The 17,500-nt window shown below is 45.9% G+C and overlaps 1 protein-coding gene across 1 annotated transcript; it reads left to right on the top strand.

The window, feature by feature from the left end:
* The first annotated feature begins 1,962 nt into the window (after window positions 1-1,962).
* Window positions 1,963-15,551, top strand: PM20D1 (peptidase M20 domain containing 1). Its single transcript, XM_084220620.1, has 13 exons — window positions 1,963-2,163; window positions 4,028-4,114; window positions 4,646-4,878; window positions 6,665-6,751; window positions 7,991-8,124; window positions 8,559-8,678; window positions 9,449-9,524; window positions 9,730-9,791; window positions 10,036-10,114; window positions 11,154-11,225; window positions 11,729-11,897; window positions 12,574-12,673; window positions 13,366-15,551. Exons 1-13 carry the CDS (start codon window positions 1,968-1,970, stop codon window positions 13,493-13,495), a joined length of 1,545 nt encoding a protein of 514 aa, XP_084076746.1. The 5' UTR covers window positions 1,963-1,967; the 3' UTR covers window positions 13,496-15,551.
* The last annotated feature ends 1,949 nt before the right edge of the window (window positions 15,552-17,500 follow it).

The following is a 17,500-nucleotide window of genomic DNA, read 5'->3' as shown; positions in this document are numbered from 1 at the left end:
AAAATGCTAAATTTTCTATTTTAACACTCTAAAATATTACAAATATCAGGAAGCTTTAGTGTGGGGTTTTGAAGTACACAGACCTTATTGAGCTGATTGCTGAAGGCTTCCTGGGGCTTTCCTGCAGCTCCCAAATATCTCATTTTTAAGGAAAATAGAGTTTCCTGAACCATCCTTGCTAGGCAGTCACTGAGGGAAACAGCAGCAGCAGCCTGCCAGTTTGGTTTTATGTAACATCTCAATAACCAAGTCACCATTTCTCTACCTCAATATCTAATTCTGTGGTGCAGGAGAGTAATAAAACCAAAGGAGGGCAGAAAACCCCACAAGCTGATGGTTATTACTTGTTTTAATCTTAGACAACAGTGGTTTCTCCAGAAATCTCCATGCATAGCTTGTTTTACCAGGTAAAAGCAAGAGATTAAGTCTCTTAAATTATCTTTGAGGGTGATTCCTCGTGGTCTTTTGTACTGCCTGAGTGCTCCTTTTTAAAAGTGCTAATTTGTAAAGAAAGGCAACACAGAAATTGGTGCAGAGCAGCAAGAAACTGTCCTGATCAATATTTTTGGGTCTCTGAGGTGGCATCACATGAAAAGAGGGAAGTTCCAGTTCCCAGCTCTGCGTTCAGGATTCCTTGAGGGAGGTTGATTTCCCAGCTCTGACAGGTCAAATGCAGGAATCCTCAGAGCAGAGGCATTAACCAGATTGTATTTCCTGAACTTCCCACAAGAACTGGAACGGGATGTCACGAGAAATGGCTCAGAAAGAGCAGCAGTGGCTCTCCTGCAAGTCATGACCCAGGCAGAAGGAAATCCCATTTCTGTGGCCAAATTTGGGTCAGTTCTGGCAATAAATGTAACACCAGCAGGTTAATGCCACTGCTGGAGGCACAAAGTCATAATTCCCAAGTGCCTGGGCAGGGAATTAGGGGAGCTCAAAGTCACACTGGTGAAATATTTTCACTTCCAGTAAAATATTCCTTTTATTGCTCTTAAGTAACAGTAAGGATGATGTGTTTTGGCTCTGAAGCCTTACTTGGTAAATGCATGATGTGTAACCAGCTCAGAAATGTTTGTAATTTATTTAATTTAATGTTGGTTTCGTTCTTCTTCCTTTTTTTTTTTTTTTTCTTTTTTGATAATAAAGAATGTGTGAACGATCATTGTCATCTTCTGCTGACTCAGGGGCAGGATTACAGTGCTGGTCTTTGGCATCTTGGGACAGTTTGTGCCGTGGGGAGCTGGGGTAAATCCTCACATTCCATTCAGAACAGCTGTAAATTAGAATTAATTAGGGAATTAGAAGTGGTCCGTCGTGCTAGCTGGTGGAATCAAGGAAAGAAGTGACACATTTTGAAAAGCAGGTGGATTTAAAATCTGTGGGGCTGCACAACGCAGAAAATCCCTGGGCTGTCCCTTGGCCCGTCCTGGCGTCCTTCTGCCTCCCTGGTGCCCCAGGGGTGCTTATTCCCCCCAGGAACTTCTTTCATCCCCATTTATTCCCCCCAGGAACTCCTTTCATCCCCATTTATCCCCCCCAGGAACTCCTTTCATCCCCATCCTTTGGGAGCAGCACCCCAAGATATTGGGAAGAAATTCTTCCCTGTGAGGGTGGGCAGGCCCTGGCACAGGGTGCCCAGAGAAACTGTGGGTGCCCCACCCCTGGAATTGTCCGAGGCCAGGTTGGAAAGGGCTTGGAGCAGCCAGGGATGGTGGAAGGTGTCCCTGGCACGGCAGGGGTGGAATGAGATGGGATTTTAAGATCCTTTCCAACGAAAACCATTCCCTAACTCTGCACTCCCCTCGGCCGCCGCCACATCCGCTGCAAACTACATCTCCCAGCAGCCCCCGCGAGAGCAGCGAGCTAACCCCGCCCCTGCTCCAATCCCATTGGACGCCATGCTGACGAAACGGGTGGCGATTGGCTCCCGGTCACGCCCATCAGCCGCGGGGGCGCGGCGGTCAGTGATGGCGGGCGGGCGGCGGGCGGTGACGGTGGCGCTGCTGGCGCTGGGCTCGGTGGTGCTGGCGCTGGCGGCCGCCGTCCTGTTCCGCGCCTTCGTCCTGCGAGCCCCGGCCGGGGTGCCGCGGCTCTGGGCACGGAGCGCCGGCACCGCCGCCCTCAGCGCCGGCGAGCGGCGGGAGCTGAAGGAGGCGCTGCGAGGTGAGGGGGCCCGAGCGCTGCGAGCCCCCCTCGCCCCGGGACTGGCCCCTCCTGAGGGGGGACCCAGGGCACGGGTGTGGAGGCGGCTCCTCCCCGGGTGCTTTCCCTGGAAGAAACCGAGTGTTGGCTCCTAGCAGGACTAAGGAAGTAACTAAAAATCTGTGCTGGGCGCTGCTGAGGCCACACCTCGAGCGCCGTGTCCAGTTCTGGGCGGTTCAGTTCAGGAAGGGCTGGAGCGAGTCCAGGGAAGGGAATGGAGAGTCCTGAGGGAGCTGGGAAGGGTTTGGAGAGTCCTGAGGGAGCTGGGAAGGTCCTGAGGGAGTTGAGGAAGGGTTTGGAGAGTCCTGAGGGAGCTGGGAAGGTCCTGAGGGAGCTGAGGAAGGGTTTGGAGAAATCCTGAGGGAGCTGTGAAGGGTTTGGAGAAATCTGGAAAGGATCTGGAGAGTGCTGAGGGAGCTGGGAAGGGTCTGGAGAGTCCTGAGGGAGCTGGGAAGGGTTTGGAGAGTCCTGAGGGAGCTGGGAAGGGGCTCAGCCTGGAGCAAAGGAGGCTCAGGGGGAATTTCTGGCTCTGCACAACTCCCTGCCAGGAGGGGACAGCCGGGGGGGATTTGGGATCTTATCCCAGGGAACGGGGACAGGAGGAGAGGGAACGGCCTCAGGCTGGGCTGGGGAGGCTCAGGTTGGACATCAGCAGGAATTTGCTGATGGAAAGGGCTGGAAGGGGCTGCCCAGGGGGGTTTGGAGTGCCCATCCCTGGAGGTGGCACTGAGTGCTCAGGGTGGGGATCGGGCACAGCTGGCACTCGATGATCCCACAGGGATTTTCCAGCCTCAGCGATCCTGTGTTACTCCTGAGCCAACTCTTGCCCCGTGTTGATTTTCTCCACCATTTCCTGCTTGTACACAGAGAATTTTTCCAGACACCCGTGAAGGCATTTCCAGACATCCCTTTGTCCACTGGATAAGTCACTGTCGGGATTTTCTCCCTTTCTTGTTCTTGCTCACCACGGCTATGCCCAGTCCTGGGCTGTTTGTGCTGTCTGACGTAGAGGATTTGAGGGGTTTAGCTCTCAGGAGGGCTGGCAGTGTGCAGGAGACCACAATCTGGCACCAAGTGATAAAACCCTGTGTGTAAACCTCATACCTCGCTGGTTTGTAGGATTTACTGCCTAGCAAGTTGTGTTTGCATTCTTCTTTAATGGGAAAATGAAGGCTCACAATAGATTTTTGTGTTAATTCATGAATCACACGACCTCAAAAGAATCCATAACCTCTCCTGGCAGCTGCTGTTTGGAAAGGCAGCTGGGGTTGAGTTACTCCCATGTTCTGCAGGACAGGGACTGGATGTTGGAGAGCCTGTTTGAATGACAGGGCAGACCAAAAGGGCCAACAAAAGCCCTGTCTGTTTATATAGGTTAATTTATAAAGCAGTATGGAGGTGTAATAACCATCACAGCCTGCTTAACTCTTGAGAAAGAGCCTTGCACTGCCAAGTCAGCTGCCTGTTCAGCTGCTAGAGGATTCTATGGCTCCGGGGAATCAGATCACCCAAGCAAATTGCAGCTGCTCCTGGACAGCAGCATTTCTAAAGATATCATTCAACACTTCTGCGTGAAAAGTGGAGTCCAATAGTCTGGAGAGATACCTTGGCTGAGCTGTTAGGAAATGCTGGTGGCTGCATGTGCACGGCCCAGCTGAAGCACATCAGTCTCTTTTTGATCATGGCAGCTCGTGCTGTGCTGTGAAATAATGTTTAGAGCCTGGAGAAACAGTCAGGAACATAAATGTGCTTCCACTTTTGAAGTGCAGTTGGAGCTTTGTTTGGTTTTGGTGCTGAGTGATTTCTGTTGTGTGTTTCTTTGAAGGGGCCATTAAAATCCCAACTGTGTCCTGGTCTCCAGAGGATTTGAATACAACTGCCATGGCAGAATTTGGGAGTTACATTCAGAAAGGTACTGAACTTTCAGTCTTGGCAATTTCTGCTGCTCTATTTTCATAAACAAATTGAAGAAAGCATGTATCATTCCTGAATAGAAGAGATTTTTATATTTTTCCTGAAGAAAGACCTGTCAGAAATGTCACATGTGTATCTCCTCTGTAGCAGTGGTATCAATGGCCCCAAAAGGTTCAAAGACTTTTTGTAATGATGGTTTTTGGTCCTTGAGATGGTTAAATGCCATAAAAAAATAGGAGAGGATGTCTGCTGCTGCTTCAACCTAATTTTTTGGCAGTTCCATCATTGCTCCCTGCAAAGAGCTGCAGCACTGCTGAACAAGACTTGGGTTTTGTTCAGGAGACTTTCAAATCCCAAGTGAGATGGATTGGTAGAAATGTAACAACTTCTATTCTGTGCTGTGCCCAGTCTTATTTACAGTTCCCCCTGATGCTACCTAGCTGCCAGCTCTATGCAATAATGCTAAAATTAACCATTATTGTTAATTTTTTCTTTCACATGTGTCTTTAATTTTCTTTTTCCTTAACAGTCTTCCCAGCTGTATTTTCTTCAAAGTTCATCCAACATGAAATTGTTGGGAATTACAGCCACCTGTTTACAGTCCAGGGCTCTGCCCCTGGCCTGCTGCCCTATATGCTGCTGGCACACATGGATGTGGTGCCTGCTCCCCCCGAGGGCTGGGATTTCCCTCCTTTCTCAGCTGCAGAGCACGAAGGTTTCATCTACGGACGAGGAACGCTGGATAACAAAAACTCTGCCATTGTACGTGTGCTTGGTAATGTCCTTCCACACAGAGACAGCCTGGCAAAGGCAGAGGGGAGCAGCCCACCCTCTTGGGATTCACTGGGTTGTCTCAGGAGAATCATATTGGAATTCACTGGGTTGTCTCAGGAGAATCATATTGGAATTCACTGGGTTGTCTCTGAAGAAAAGAGGGTTAAAATTCATGAAGAATCAGGAGAATCATATTGGAATTCACTGGGTTGTCTCTGAAAAAAAGAGGGTTAAAATTCATGAAGAATCAGGAGAATCATATTGGAATTCACTGGGTTGTCTCTGAAGAAAAGAGGGTTAAAATTCCTGAAGAATCAGGAGAATCATATTGGAATTCACTGGGTTGTGTCAGGAGAATCATATTGGAATTCACTGGGTTGTCTCTTTCTCACCCCTCTTTCTGCCAGGGATAAATTCCAAGTCCTGCAGTTTTCTCCTGACTTTTCCTAAAGGTGGAGTGTTTTGACTCATTCTTCACTGTTCCTGAAGCAAAGAGGGTTAAAATTCATGAAGAATCAGGAGAATCATAGTCACAGAAGCAGATGTATTTGGTTAAGTGCCAGGTTAAAGTTTTATGGCACAAGTGGCCAGAGAATCCGTGGCTGCCCCATCCCTGGGAGTGTCCAAGGCCAGGCTGGAGCAGGCTGGGATAGTGGAAGTTTCCCTGCCTGTGGCACTGGATGAGCTGTAAGATCCCTTCCAACCCAAATCATTCCATAATTCTCTGTCAAATGCTGTGTTTGAAACCTTGTCCTTTTTCCCAGGTGTCACAGAGACATTCCAAGCCAAATCTGGCCCTTTGAAAAGGCTTGAGTTTCAAATTAAATGTGTTTATTTTTTAAAATAGACAAACAACCCTGCATCTTTTATCCTGTGGCAGAACAAAGAGCTGTTGTACTGAACACATTTGGGAGGAATGGATTCAGAGAAGATTGGGAAAGATTTCTCATGGGGAAAAATGATGGAAAAATTCCTAAGGAAAATGTCCCTTAGTGACTTTGATAATGGCTTCATGGCAGCCCTGTATTTAAATTTGAACAGATGTTTAGTGTCACACAGGACACACTCCTAGAAAGTTTCAGGATGTTTAATCATCAATTTCAAAGCCTTGAAACTTAAAAGTTTAAATTGGTGCTTCATTCTGCTGTGAGCTACACAAGTAACTCCACAAACGGCCAAAAAAAAATCAAATCAACAATTTCAGTGAACATGGCAAAAAATGGGTGCTGACAATATTGAGATGATATGTGAAAAATTAAGTAATTTAAATTGAAAAAGAGAGATGAAATAATAGAGCAAATGTATTTATATGTATATTGCCACAGCAAATGGTAGATTTGATTTTTTGATTTCTCATTTTTCAGATTAAGTTTCTTGTTCTGTTTCTGTCATCTCAGCACTTCTTGTACAAAAGGTGCAGCTCCTGAAGCTGCCTGGGTTTGGTAGCTGCAGAGAGAGCTGGTCTGGGTGTGGGACAGGCACTGTGAGGGAGCAGTGAACTCCTGGGTAGTTCTGCCTCTGGGGCTCCCTGTGCAGTTTGTCCTGAACCAGCTGCTCTGTATTTCATGTCAGAGCATGACTGATCAAAACCCCTGCAGTGCCTTTTCCAAGGAATGGGAATATCCAGTGGGAGCTGTAGGAATCAGAACTTACCTGTGAACAGCACAAGGGCTGTGAAAGCATCCCACTTCTCTTCCAGCACACTGCATTCTGTTGCATTTATTTTCCTGATCACCCCCCAGGGATGGTTCAGCACCTTCTGCTTTTCCTGCAGGGCATTCTGCAAGCTCTGGAATTCCTGCTGAGGAGGAACTACAGACCCCGCCGCTCCTTCTACATCGGCATTGGCCACGACGAGGAGGTATTTCCTTTCCTTTCCTTGCAACAACACACTGCTGTGGGTTTTTCCTTAGAAAGCCCTAAGGAAAGTTTGAGCTGAGGCTGTTTCCCACTCACTTTCCTGTGTCTTCCTTCCCTGTTGAAGGGCTGAAGGTCCTTGACTGTAACATTTTCCCCTCTCCCTGTGATGGGACCCTTGGGTCAGTGCAGTCTCCCCTCTTTGCAGCCCCTCATTCTGGGGGCAGGACCCAGCATCTCCTCATTCCATTTTATTATGGGCTGTTGCACTTGGAGCCTGCTTTGGGAGGGGTGGCTCTGCTTTCTCCAATGGATCTCCCTTTTCATTCTATTGCCAAAGCTTGCAGCCAAAGCTGACAGCATTTCAGTGCAGGCCTACTCAAACAGTTTGGCTCTTTAGGGGCATGATTCTCTGCCCTCTCTGGAATTCCAGACCCTGCCTCTCCTTCTGTGTTGGCATTGGCCACGATGAGGAGGTGTTTTCTTTCCTTTCCTCACAACAACAACCTGTTTGCATTGTTCCTCTAGGTAACAGGGCTTAATTTTGAAACATTGTTTAGCTGGAAGGTCTTTCCTGTTTTTCTTTGTTCTGTGGGGACATACTGTGTCAGGCCCCAGGTCACAGTTAAAGATTGTTTGGCTTGGAGGGACATTCGCAAAGGATTTGGTGTGATGAGCAGAAGAACATTGGAGGGTGTCACTTCAAATTCTTTTCTACAAGGAAGGTGCATTTTGGAGACAGGAAAAGCTGGGTTGAGATTCACATGATTGTACCAAATGTTCAGGAAGAACTGGCAAATGTGTTCCAGTGGTACAGAGAGACAGGGGAGGTGGGTTTGGTTAGGCACTGTCAAAATACAAAGACAAAGAATTATTAATAGTTGAAATAAAAAGGTTTGGTTAGGCACTGTCAAAATAGAAAGACAAAGAATTATTAATAGTTGAAATAAATAGGTCTGCAGTTGCTGATCTGTGAGTTTACAGCTCTGAGATATCAAAATGAAAGCAGCAGTCAGTGACTCATCAATGAGAGCGCTCCTCATCGTGGCTATAAATTCATCTGCTATCAGGCCATTAACGATCTCCAATTAATTTTCCTGGAAGAATCTTTTGTGTTGCTCTGGAGCTGTTCCCCAGGGGATTTCGTGCATTCTTTGTGCTGTAGCCAACAGCAAGGTGCTTTCCAGTTTTCCTCCCAGTGTTCTGGCTGGATCTGATCAGTTCCTCTGCCTGGATTGCACAGGTGTCTGGGCTGAAGGGAGCAAAGAAAATCGCAGCTCTGCTGGAAGCCAGAGGAGTGAAACTCTCCTTCCTGCTGGACGAGGGGAGCGCGGTGCTGGACGGCGTCATTGCGGGGGTGGAGAAGCCAGTGGCTATGTAAGAGTGACCACCACAAATGGGATTCATTTTCAGTCATTAATTAGTGATAAATGACACTGTTGATATCACTACAGAATGTTTTCAAGACGTGTTGCAGCCTTGGTGCTGCTGGAGCTGCAGCAGTGGCACAAAGTGCAAGGCAGGACCTTCACCCTCACAGTTCATCCCAGTCATGCTGACAGAGGCACAATGTTCCACTGAACATTTTAATTCTGTGCTGGAGAGCTCTGCTCACTGCAGAAGCAGCTCAGCCATCAGTCCTGCAGAGGTCTAAACACTGTGTTAATGATTTGTTGTTGCTGCTTGAGTGGTTTTTATCATACTGAAACTATGCAGAGGAGTTATTTTTATCTACAGTCTGTGTGTGTGTGTGTTTGGAATTACATTAGTCATTTATTTGTTAATTAATTGATTAATTTATCACTGTCCAGGATTGCTGTCACAGAAAAAGGTTCAATGACACTGAACTTCACTGTGGAAAAAGAGCCAGGGCATTCATCCTTTCCTCCTAAGGAGACAAGTATTGGCATTCTGGCAGCAGCCGTGTCCAGGTGAGATCTTCCCTGTCACCCAATGTAAAAAACAGTCAAAAAACCTCCTGAATCACTGATATGTGACTTTTTAAATATTTGTGTTTGGAGTCTTTTTCAAACTGCTGTTCTATATTTGAAATTGCAGTTTGTAGCTCACTTTGAAGGGCAGCAATGAAACTGCCAGCCAAGGAACAATTGCCAGGCGTCTGCAGAGTCTTTGCACTTCAGCTGTTCCAAGTGTCAGCCAATTCTTTAAAAGCAACACAAGTGTTGTCTGCCCTAATTTTCTCTCTAGCAACAGAGATTCCTTTGTTTGGGTTGCAGGATTTCTCTGGAATTTTTTCCTGCACATCCCTGCTACCTCAGCTGGGAATTCTCCAAGCCAATGAACATGGAACAGAGTCATAACGTGACTGCAGAAATCATCTCTGCATCTCTGTGTAGATACCACATTGGCTAAGAAATACATATTTTAGAAAAACTTAGTATGTCCAGACCTGGTGGGATTTGTGTGCTATTTTTCTGGATTTCCATGTATTTATAGCAGCCAGGCTTTGGGATTTTTTCTGCTGTTTCTCCAAGGAAATCTTTGCACGTGACTGGAATGCCCAGAAATCTGTGGAGCTGTGCTTGCAGTTACTTACCAGGAGAGCAGAGTGTGATTACATCTCCAATAACAGAGATACATTTCACAAATCAAATTCCTGACATCCTTCTGGAGCAATAACAGCCAGAGAGTTGTTTTTTAACCTTTTCAGTGTTGAAAACATTAACAATTTGTTTTGTAGGCTGGAGCAGAATCCCTTGCGCAACCTGTTTGGCTACGGCCCAGAGCTCATGACCATGGAGCAGCTCGCAGCAGAGGTGAGGAGACAGGCAGGATTTCATTCCCAAATTTCCATAGGAGTCACCCAGTGAAGAATTTAGTTGTGTAGAAAGGATAAAAAAAGCTGATTTTTCTCTCAGATTATTGTTGCTGCTGGAATTGTTTTGTCTGTATTCAAGCGACTCCACCGTGCTCTTGACAAATGAAAACTTTCTGATTTGTGGTTTTGTTTCTTCCCCTTAGTTCAAGTTTCCTCTCAACATCATCATGAGCAATTTGTGGCTGTTCTCACCTATTGTCAGCAGGTAAGGAAAGAGATCCTTGATAAGCATCCCCAGCCTCTCACCCTTAAAAGATGAAGCCATTTCTAATCTTCCCAGGAAATCAGTTATTTTATAGCTTAGATAATTCAGTGGTTTCCTGTTAATAACCACTTTGTTAATTGAATAAGCCATCATTCAGCTTAGTGCCTGTGGAATTATGGTGCTTATTTTTTAGCAATATTCAACTTATTTGAAAAATTGTGGTTGTTTGTTTCTATTTTTGTAGAATCCTTGCCTGGAAACCTTCCACCAACGCCTTGATCCGAACAACCACTGCAGTCACCCTGTTTAATGCAGGAATCAAGGTACTTTCATTTGGGTTTTTCTCCATGTCATTGTGATGAGACAATTAGGACATTTAATTTCCACCTATTTATATCCACTTCTAGGATCAGTGTGGGCCCTCTGTGGTGCCACAGTCTCATTCTTACCCCAGATGTGGCTTGGATTTGAAAATCACAGTTGAAAATATCTTTCAGAAGTATCTTATCTCTGTCCACCACTGTTAAAATTCTTCATATTTCAGCATAGACAAGAAAATGTGGTTTCTACATAGTCCTACAAAAGTATCAAAGGCAATATTTGAAACTGTCACAGTCACAAACACTTCCCTGACCCAGACATCTGCAGCACAGGTCTGGGTTTTGCCTGAAGTGTGTTAAATGTGCACCTTGGACTGAGAGATAACAGCCAGGTCCTGCCCTGAGAAGGAGGTGGAGCTGTCCAAAAATCCTGGAGCCCTGGAAAACAAACAGGCTGTGTTTGGTGTGTCCCTGCAAAAATCTGGGACTGAAAAGCATCCCTGGACAGGAAAAGCTGCAGTGGCTGAACAGTGACACAGAGTGGCCAGGAGGGACGTGACACCCTGGTTCCTTGGGGTTTTTTCCTAAAGATTACACATGTTTTTGTTTAAGAGTTATAGATATTCAGTCTGTAGGTAAGAAGAGTTATGTGTTCAGTAAAAATCAGTTGTTAAGCGACTTAGATTTACCTAAATATGAAGCGTGTAATGTGACAATGAGGTAAAAATATCATTTAAAAAATCCAGAGTTTCAGAATTTCTCAGTATAAATTTTCTGAAGGGAGAGAACTTAGCTCAAGGTAGAAAATTCTATAGAAGTAACAGGTAACTTCATTTCTCTTGATTTGATGACTATTTCTTTGTGTATTTATCTGCATTTTAAATAGAATTTACTGTGTTTTAACAGTGAAAGAGACATCACACTTGGTGCAAACAGTGGAGCACCCGAGGCCTGCAGTTGTTTGAGCAGTTCTGAGTTTTCAGCTGGCGTTTTATTCTGGTTTTCACTTCCTTTTAAACTTTGGCCCTTCCTTTTTTTCCAGGTGAATGTCATCCCTTCCTCTGCGAGAGCCACGGTGAACTTCAGGATCCACTCAGCTGAGACAGCTGCTGAGGTAGCCCTGGGCAGATCTCCTCAGCCTTTGTGCCCAGAGCACCTGGATCATCTGGGATATGGAATGGGTTTGTGACAGTCTGGGGATCCTGCACACCTCAGGAGGTCTGACAGGCCTGTCCAGCCCAGGGCAGCTGGGAAACGTTGTCAGTACAAAACCTCTTCCCTCCCTAAGCTTTTGCTGGAAGTTTCTCTCTCTGGAAGCTTTTTCTGGATTATTTGGATGCCATAATTCCCAAGAGCAGAAGGCTGAGCTCCTGCCTTCCAGGACTGAAGCAGTTCAGGAGTACCTTGAGACAGAGATGTGCATCTGATTAAAAAATTCAGCTGAGGTCTTAGCCATGCACTCAGAAGAGGAACTGACACACACTTTCAGCCTGTGTTTGCAGCCACAACTGACAGTTCACAGCCAGATGTTTTCTGGAAAGCTGAACATCTGCTGATGTCCCTAAGGGCTGCTTTCTCATTTCTTGTGCTCCTCTTGTCTCTGTGTTTCACCCACAGGTGCTGGAGGCAGTCAGGAGCACCATTGCTGATGACAGAGTGCAGATTGATGTGGTGGAGGCCTTTGACCCCCTGCCCGTCAGTCCTTGGGATGAGCAGACATTTGCAGTCCATATTTTTCAAAGAACCATCCTGGACATTTTCCCAGATGTTGACAGTGTAGTCCCAGGTGACAGCAGGCACATGATGATTATTGTTTCCTCTTCTGCTTTTCCCTCCTCCAGCACTGCCTTGTTTCCATTTGCTGTGTACTCCTCCACCCCAGCTGTTAACTGCTGGAAACAGCTGTTTTTTCCTCTTTTTATCCCCTTCCCTCTTTATGCTTTAAAAGTTTTAATGTTTTTTTTTAAGTAGTGGAAGTAAAAAAGCAAACAGGAAGCTGGCAGAAACAATGAGCCTTGAATTGGGCTCTCTGCACATACAAAGAAATCTCTTCAGGGAAGAAAGGGATTGTGAGGGAGAGGAGGAGGTCTTCTTGCTTTAGTTCTTCTTTCATTGTTTTCATAGCTGCCAAAGCCATTCCTGCTTTTCTGTATTGTTCCTTATGATCCCAGCCCCTTCCCTTTCTTGCAGCTCTTTCCTAGCTCTGCAATTGTTGGATTGAAGTTTGAAGTTTGCATTTTTGGGGAGGCTGAGTGTCAGAGTTGTTTTTGGGTTGAGTTGTGTGTTCAGCTCCTTCTCCTGGAGGAGAGAATGTTCTCCAGCAATGTTTGCAGTGATGCTTTTGGTGCAGGCAGTGCAGGACTGTTATCATTTGCTTTTCCTCTCTCCTGGGGAAAGGTGGGGCACTTTTTGAAGTTCAGTTGTTCCTCTCCTGCAGAACAAACCTGAGGTTTGTTTTCCAGGCACGTGCATTGGAAACACGGACAGCAGGCACTTCACCAACGTCACCAAGGCCATTTACAGGTTCAACCCTCTGCTCCTGAAACAGGATGATCTCCCCAGGTACTGAGCTCTGCACGTGGGCAGCTCTTGGGGTGGGCCCAGGGAAAGAGGGGATCCATGAGCAGAAGGAAACCCAGCCTTGTGTACCTCCCATGCTGTCATGCCTCCATTTCCTGCAGATTTGGGTGCTGGGGATGGAAATTACCCTGGGGCAGTGTCAGCCCTGGCTCTTTGTTCCTTCCAATTCAGGCAGGACCCATTTAGGTGTTTGATTCTGTGGTGCTGAGTGGATCCTTTGTGTGCTGCAGCAGTGTGAGAGGTGCAGTTCTGGTAGCTGGCCTTGTCCTGCAGATTTATCCACATATTTGGACACTTACCACTCTGAATTGATTTGAAATTTCCTGAAGTTATGTGATAACAACATCATCATGCAAGGGATTGTTTGCTTATTTAAATTTCTCATTGAGGTGCAGATGATGCAGGAGTTGAGTGTTCTGGCTGTACAGGAATGGCCAAGAAATGGGCCATTAGAATTTTTTCAAGATTAGATTTTTAGATTTTTTCCAGACTCAGCTGTTGGGCTCTGAGCCTTTGAATCAGGACATTTGGGTTGGTTACAGTGCAGTTTTGGGGCTCTATTGCTGTTTTTCTGTTGTGCACTGCTTTATGAAGCCAGCAGCCAAGCAGGGTGCTGCTTTGTGCAATTGGGTCAGAAATTCCCCCTGAACTGAAAAATGTCCTTTTTCTTTCAGGATCCATGGGTTAAATGAGAGAATCTCCATTGAGAATTATGAGAAACAGGTGGAGTTCCTCTTTCAGCTGATCAAGAACTGTGACACTGAGACACTTCCAGAGCCCCATGCCAACACCCACGAGCTCTGAGAGACTTCTGGGAAGAGCAGCAGGTGGACTCTGGGACAGGGGCTGAAGATGCAGATTTGTCTTGTGTATTGAGCTACAGCTGGAATTTGGGTTTTTTTAATATTGTGGTTTACATACAGATGGGAAAAGTGCTGGTTGTGTGATAGGAACGTGGCCAAACCCTACAAATAACCCTGATTTCTGCTCTCCGTGGTCTGATGTGCAGCCATTAATCTGGCCCTCATTTTTGTCAGCACTTTAAACCTCTGAAATTGGTAATCACTAAAAATCTAAGCTATAATCAGCAGTCACTCACCACTAGAAGGTGACTCATCCTGTGTGCTTCTGACAAACTCCTTTTTTATGGTGAATGGATCTTTCTCAGGTGAGGATTCTGCCAGAAGCTCACAGGGAGGGTTTGTGGAGTGGTGAAAGGGTTCCTGTCACTGGTACAGCCACACTGAGAGGTTCTTGCACTGCTGCTGGGCACTGCTGCTTCCCAGGCCATTCTCCCAGGGGATTCTCCCAAGCTGCTTCCCAGGGGATGATCCGTGGCACTCTGAGCCAGGTCAGTGTTCACTCCCATGGCTGCACTGATTTCTGACTCTATTTTCAGGTACTCCAGAACTTCCATGTTGTTGTAACTGAGGAGGTGCTGAAAACTTTCCTGTCCATCATTTTAGTGATGACTTTTTTTTCCCTCTCTGACTCATGGTGTGGCTCAGGGTTTGTTGTTCAGGGATTGCAGCTTTAAAAAAGGAATTAAATCCCTGTTGTCTGCTCCTCTCTTTTCTCACTGTATCACTTTATGCTTCTCCTTTGTTCTTCTGAAAACTTGGTTATGAAAGATGTGAAGCTCTTCAGTTTCTCCTAGTTCATAGGGCTCAGAGGTTTGTTCCTTCACTGCCAGTGCAAGAAACTTCCACTTTCCTGCTCAGTTTTTTGGGAATCCTGGGGAAGGCAGGCCGTGGATGTTGACTCTGTTTCATCTTGCACTTCTTGCCTACCTATGGCAGCACTAAAGGGTTCAGCATTCTTTTAGCCTTGGCAGTTGGGGTTACCAGTGTTAATTAGACAAATAATTTATTTAATCAGTTAATAAGTTAATTCTATCAATAAACAGTTAAAAAAGTGATGTTAGGCAAAGAAAAGCCTGAATCTTTGGGAAGGCAGGCAGTGGATGTTGACTCTGTTTCATCTTGCACTTCTTGCCTACCTATGGCAGCACTAAAGGGTTCAGCATTCTTTTAGCCTTGGCAGTTGGGGTTACCAGTGTTAATTAGACAAATAATTTATTTAATCAGTTAATAAGTTAATTCTATCAATAAACAGTTAAAAAAGTGATGTTAGGCAAAGAAAAGCCTGAATCTTTGGGAAGGCAGGCAGTGGATGTTGGCTCTGCTTCATCTTGCACTTCTTGCCTGCCTATGGCAGCACTAAAGGGTTCAGCATTCCTTTGGCCGTGACAGTTGGGGTTACCAGTGTTAATTAGACAAATTATTTAATCAGTTAATTAAGTTAATTCTATCAATAAACAGTTAAGGTGATGTTAGGCAAAGAAAAGCCTGAATCTTTGGGAAGGCAGGCTGTGGATGTTGGCTCTGCTTCATCCTGCACTTCTTGCCTACCTGTGACTGCACTAAAGGGTTCAGCATTCCTTTGGCCTTGACAGTTGGGGTTACCAGTATTAATTAAACAAATAATTTATTTAATTAAATTAATTTTATCAGTAAATAGTTAGCAAAGTGATGTTAGCCAAAGAAAAGCCTGAAAGCTGCTGTGTGCCAGTACCTGTGCTGCAGGGACCAGTGCAGCACCTCCTGCTGCACAGATGTGTCTGTTTTTCAGAGCTTAAGTAATGCACTGGAATGGGTGGATGTTCTGCTCTAAATTCATACTGTGAAATGTGCTGGAATGTACAGGAAATAGCCTGAAATGTATCCTGAAAAACACTGATGGAACTGTGATTCCAATTCTTTCCGTTCACCGTTCTCTTATTTATTTGTAGTCTGATCTTATCACTGTGGCCAGAGGGCTCCAACTGTATCACTGAATAATTGCAGCAAAACTGACAGTTTCATCTAATAAAATGAGGAATGTGAATTCTTTTCTGATGATTATTTAGTCTTTTTATGTAACTGTGTAATTGCAGTGAAGTCATTTCCACACCTGAGCAATCCATAAAGTTTCCATCAAAACAAACCCACCTATTTTCCAGCCAGCTTTAATCTTTGCTGCCTTTTCTGCACAAAATCAGCTCCCCCTGGCCAGCCATTGTTGGGCAGTAAATAGTTTGCATCTTTTCTGGTTTGCTGCACTTTGTGATTTGTTCAGGCACGTGTCTGTGGCTCTTTTGTGGAGGTGTCACTGCTCCTGTGAGCTCCTGTGTGCAGGCACAGCAAAAGTGATGTGTCAGGGCACAGCACTGAATGGAGCACAGCCCTGGCAGAGGGAGGTGCACAGAAGGATTTGTTGTTGTTTTTTCTCTGGCAAATCTCTGTAAAACTGGGTTTAAAGCCTTTGCTTTGGCTGTAGGGGGGCAAATTGTTTAACAGCTGATGGTTGTGCTGCCAGTCAGAGGGACTGGAAAAATGGGAAAAAATCCCATGAGAGAGCACAGGCTGTGAAAATCCTGACCTGGTTCACACTGCTGAGGTGTGGAAGGAGGGATTTCTTGCCTGTTGTACCAGCAAATGTGTCCTAAAGACATAAAGCATCTTTATATTCTGTAATCTTCCCCCAGCCAAAATCCCCTCACCTCTGTTCTGGTGAGGATTGTTTCTTTAAAGGAAGAAGATTCATTTTGCTGCTGAAGGAACAGTGAGGGGCAGAGGGTGCTGGGTTTGGCAGCTCCTGTGTGAATGTGTGCCATGAGATTTGGCTGGGGCAGCTCCTGCAGAGCTCATTAAGTGCAGCTCATCAGATCTTGCAGTGTCTCTGCACTGGGGACGTGCTCAGCAGAGCTTTGCTGCAACCTCAGGGGCCACTAAAGTGCTTTAAACACACCCTGTCCTGCAGGAGCCACTGGGCAAACACCACATTCCATCCTTACCCATTTTCCCAGTCCCTTCTGATGATTATCCCTGGTTTTTGTTTTTTTTTTTCATGGGGCAGCTTTGCCTTTGTGCTCTTAAGCCTCTTTATTTTATGACATTTGCTGCCAGGTTGTGTGACACAGTTCCAGGGAGCCACTCAATGTTTGGTGTCTGCACACCAAACCTGACAGAACAAATTCCTTTCCCACCCCGTTTCACTGGCTGGGAGATGTTTCTGAAAACATTTCCTAAGTGGAGTGTGAAATTCACATCAATAACAACAATAATATGAATGATGCCTTTTCTGCTAAGATCACCTCCGAGCTTGCATGGGGTGAGCAGTTACTGGAGAGTGCCAAGCCCATGATGAAAACACAGATGAATGATTCCAGGAGCTATTCTTTTTGTGTTGCAGTGAGTCACCGTGCCTGCAGCAGGGAGAGCAATTACCTCTGACTCAGAGAAGGAAGGAAGAGCCTGATTTTCTGCTCTGAGTTCAGGTAACCCACTCATACTGACAGATGTGATTGGAGCACTGTGTTAGCCCAATTCCAGTGTGGGTGACATCCTTTTTGCCCTGTTTTTCCCCAGATCTACACCACTGATGTTCTTGTGTCAGCACTGACTCCAGGTGAGCTGTGTGCTCTTGTCAGGCTGCTGAGGGCCAGCTGAGGAAAAGCTCCCATCCCACACCTGCATTTTCTAAAGAAAGCTCTGTTGCTGGGCTCTCTTTGACACAACTTGGTTTATTTTCAGCCCCAAGTGGCCGTGGGGAGTTCATGCTCAGAGCTGGAGGAACAAGGTGTTTACAGAGTTGTTTCCTCCAGCTTTGCATTTGACACTTGGATTCTTGGCTCCTCTTTTGCTGTTTCATTTGCTATTCCACGGAGCTGCTGAAATCCATTTTCTCCAGCAGGTGCTGTGAAAATTCCCCTGTTTCAGTGCTGTGGAGTGAGACATCCACTGAGAACCTGGAGGCTGCTCAGCCACA

The sequence above is a fragment of the Fringilla coelebs genome (genome assembly GCF_963513975.1).
Source record: "Fringilla coelebs genome assembly, chromosome: 23".
Taxonomy (NCBI): domain Eukaryota; kingdom Metazoa; phylum Chordata; class Aves; order Passeriformes; family Fringillidae; genus Fringilla; species Fringilla coelebs.
Note: the sequence above shows the minus strand (reverse complement) of the source record. Positions and strands in the feature narration are given on the sequence as shown.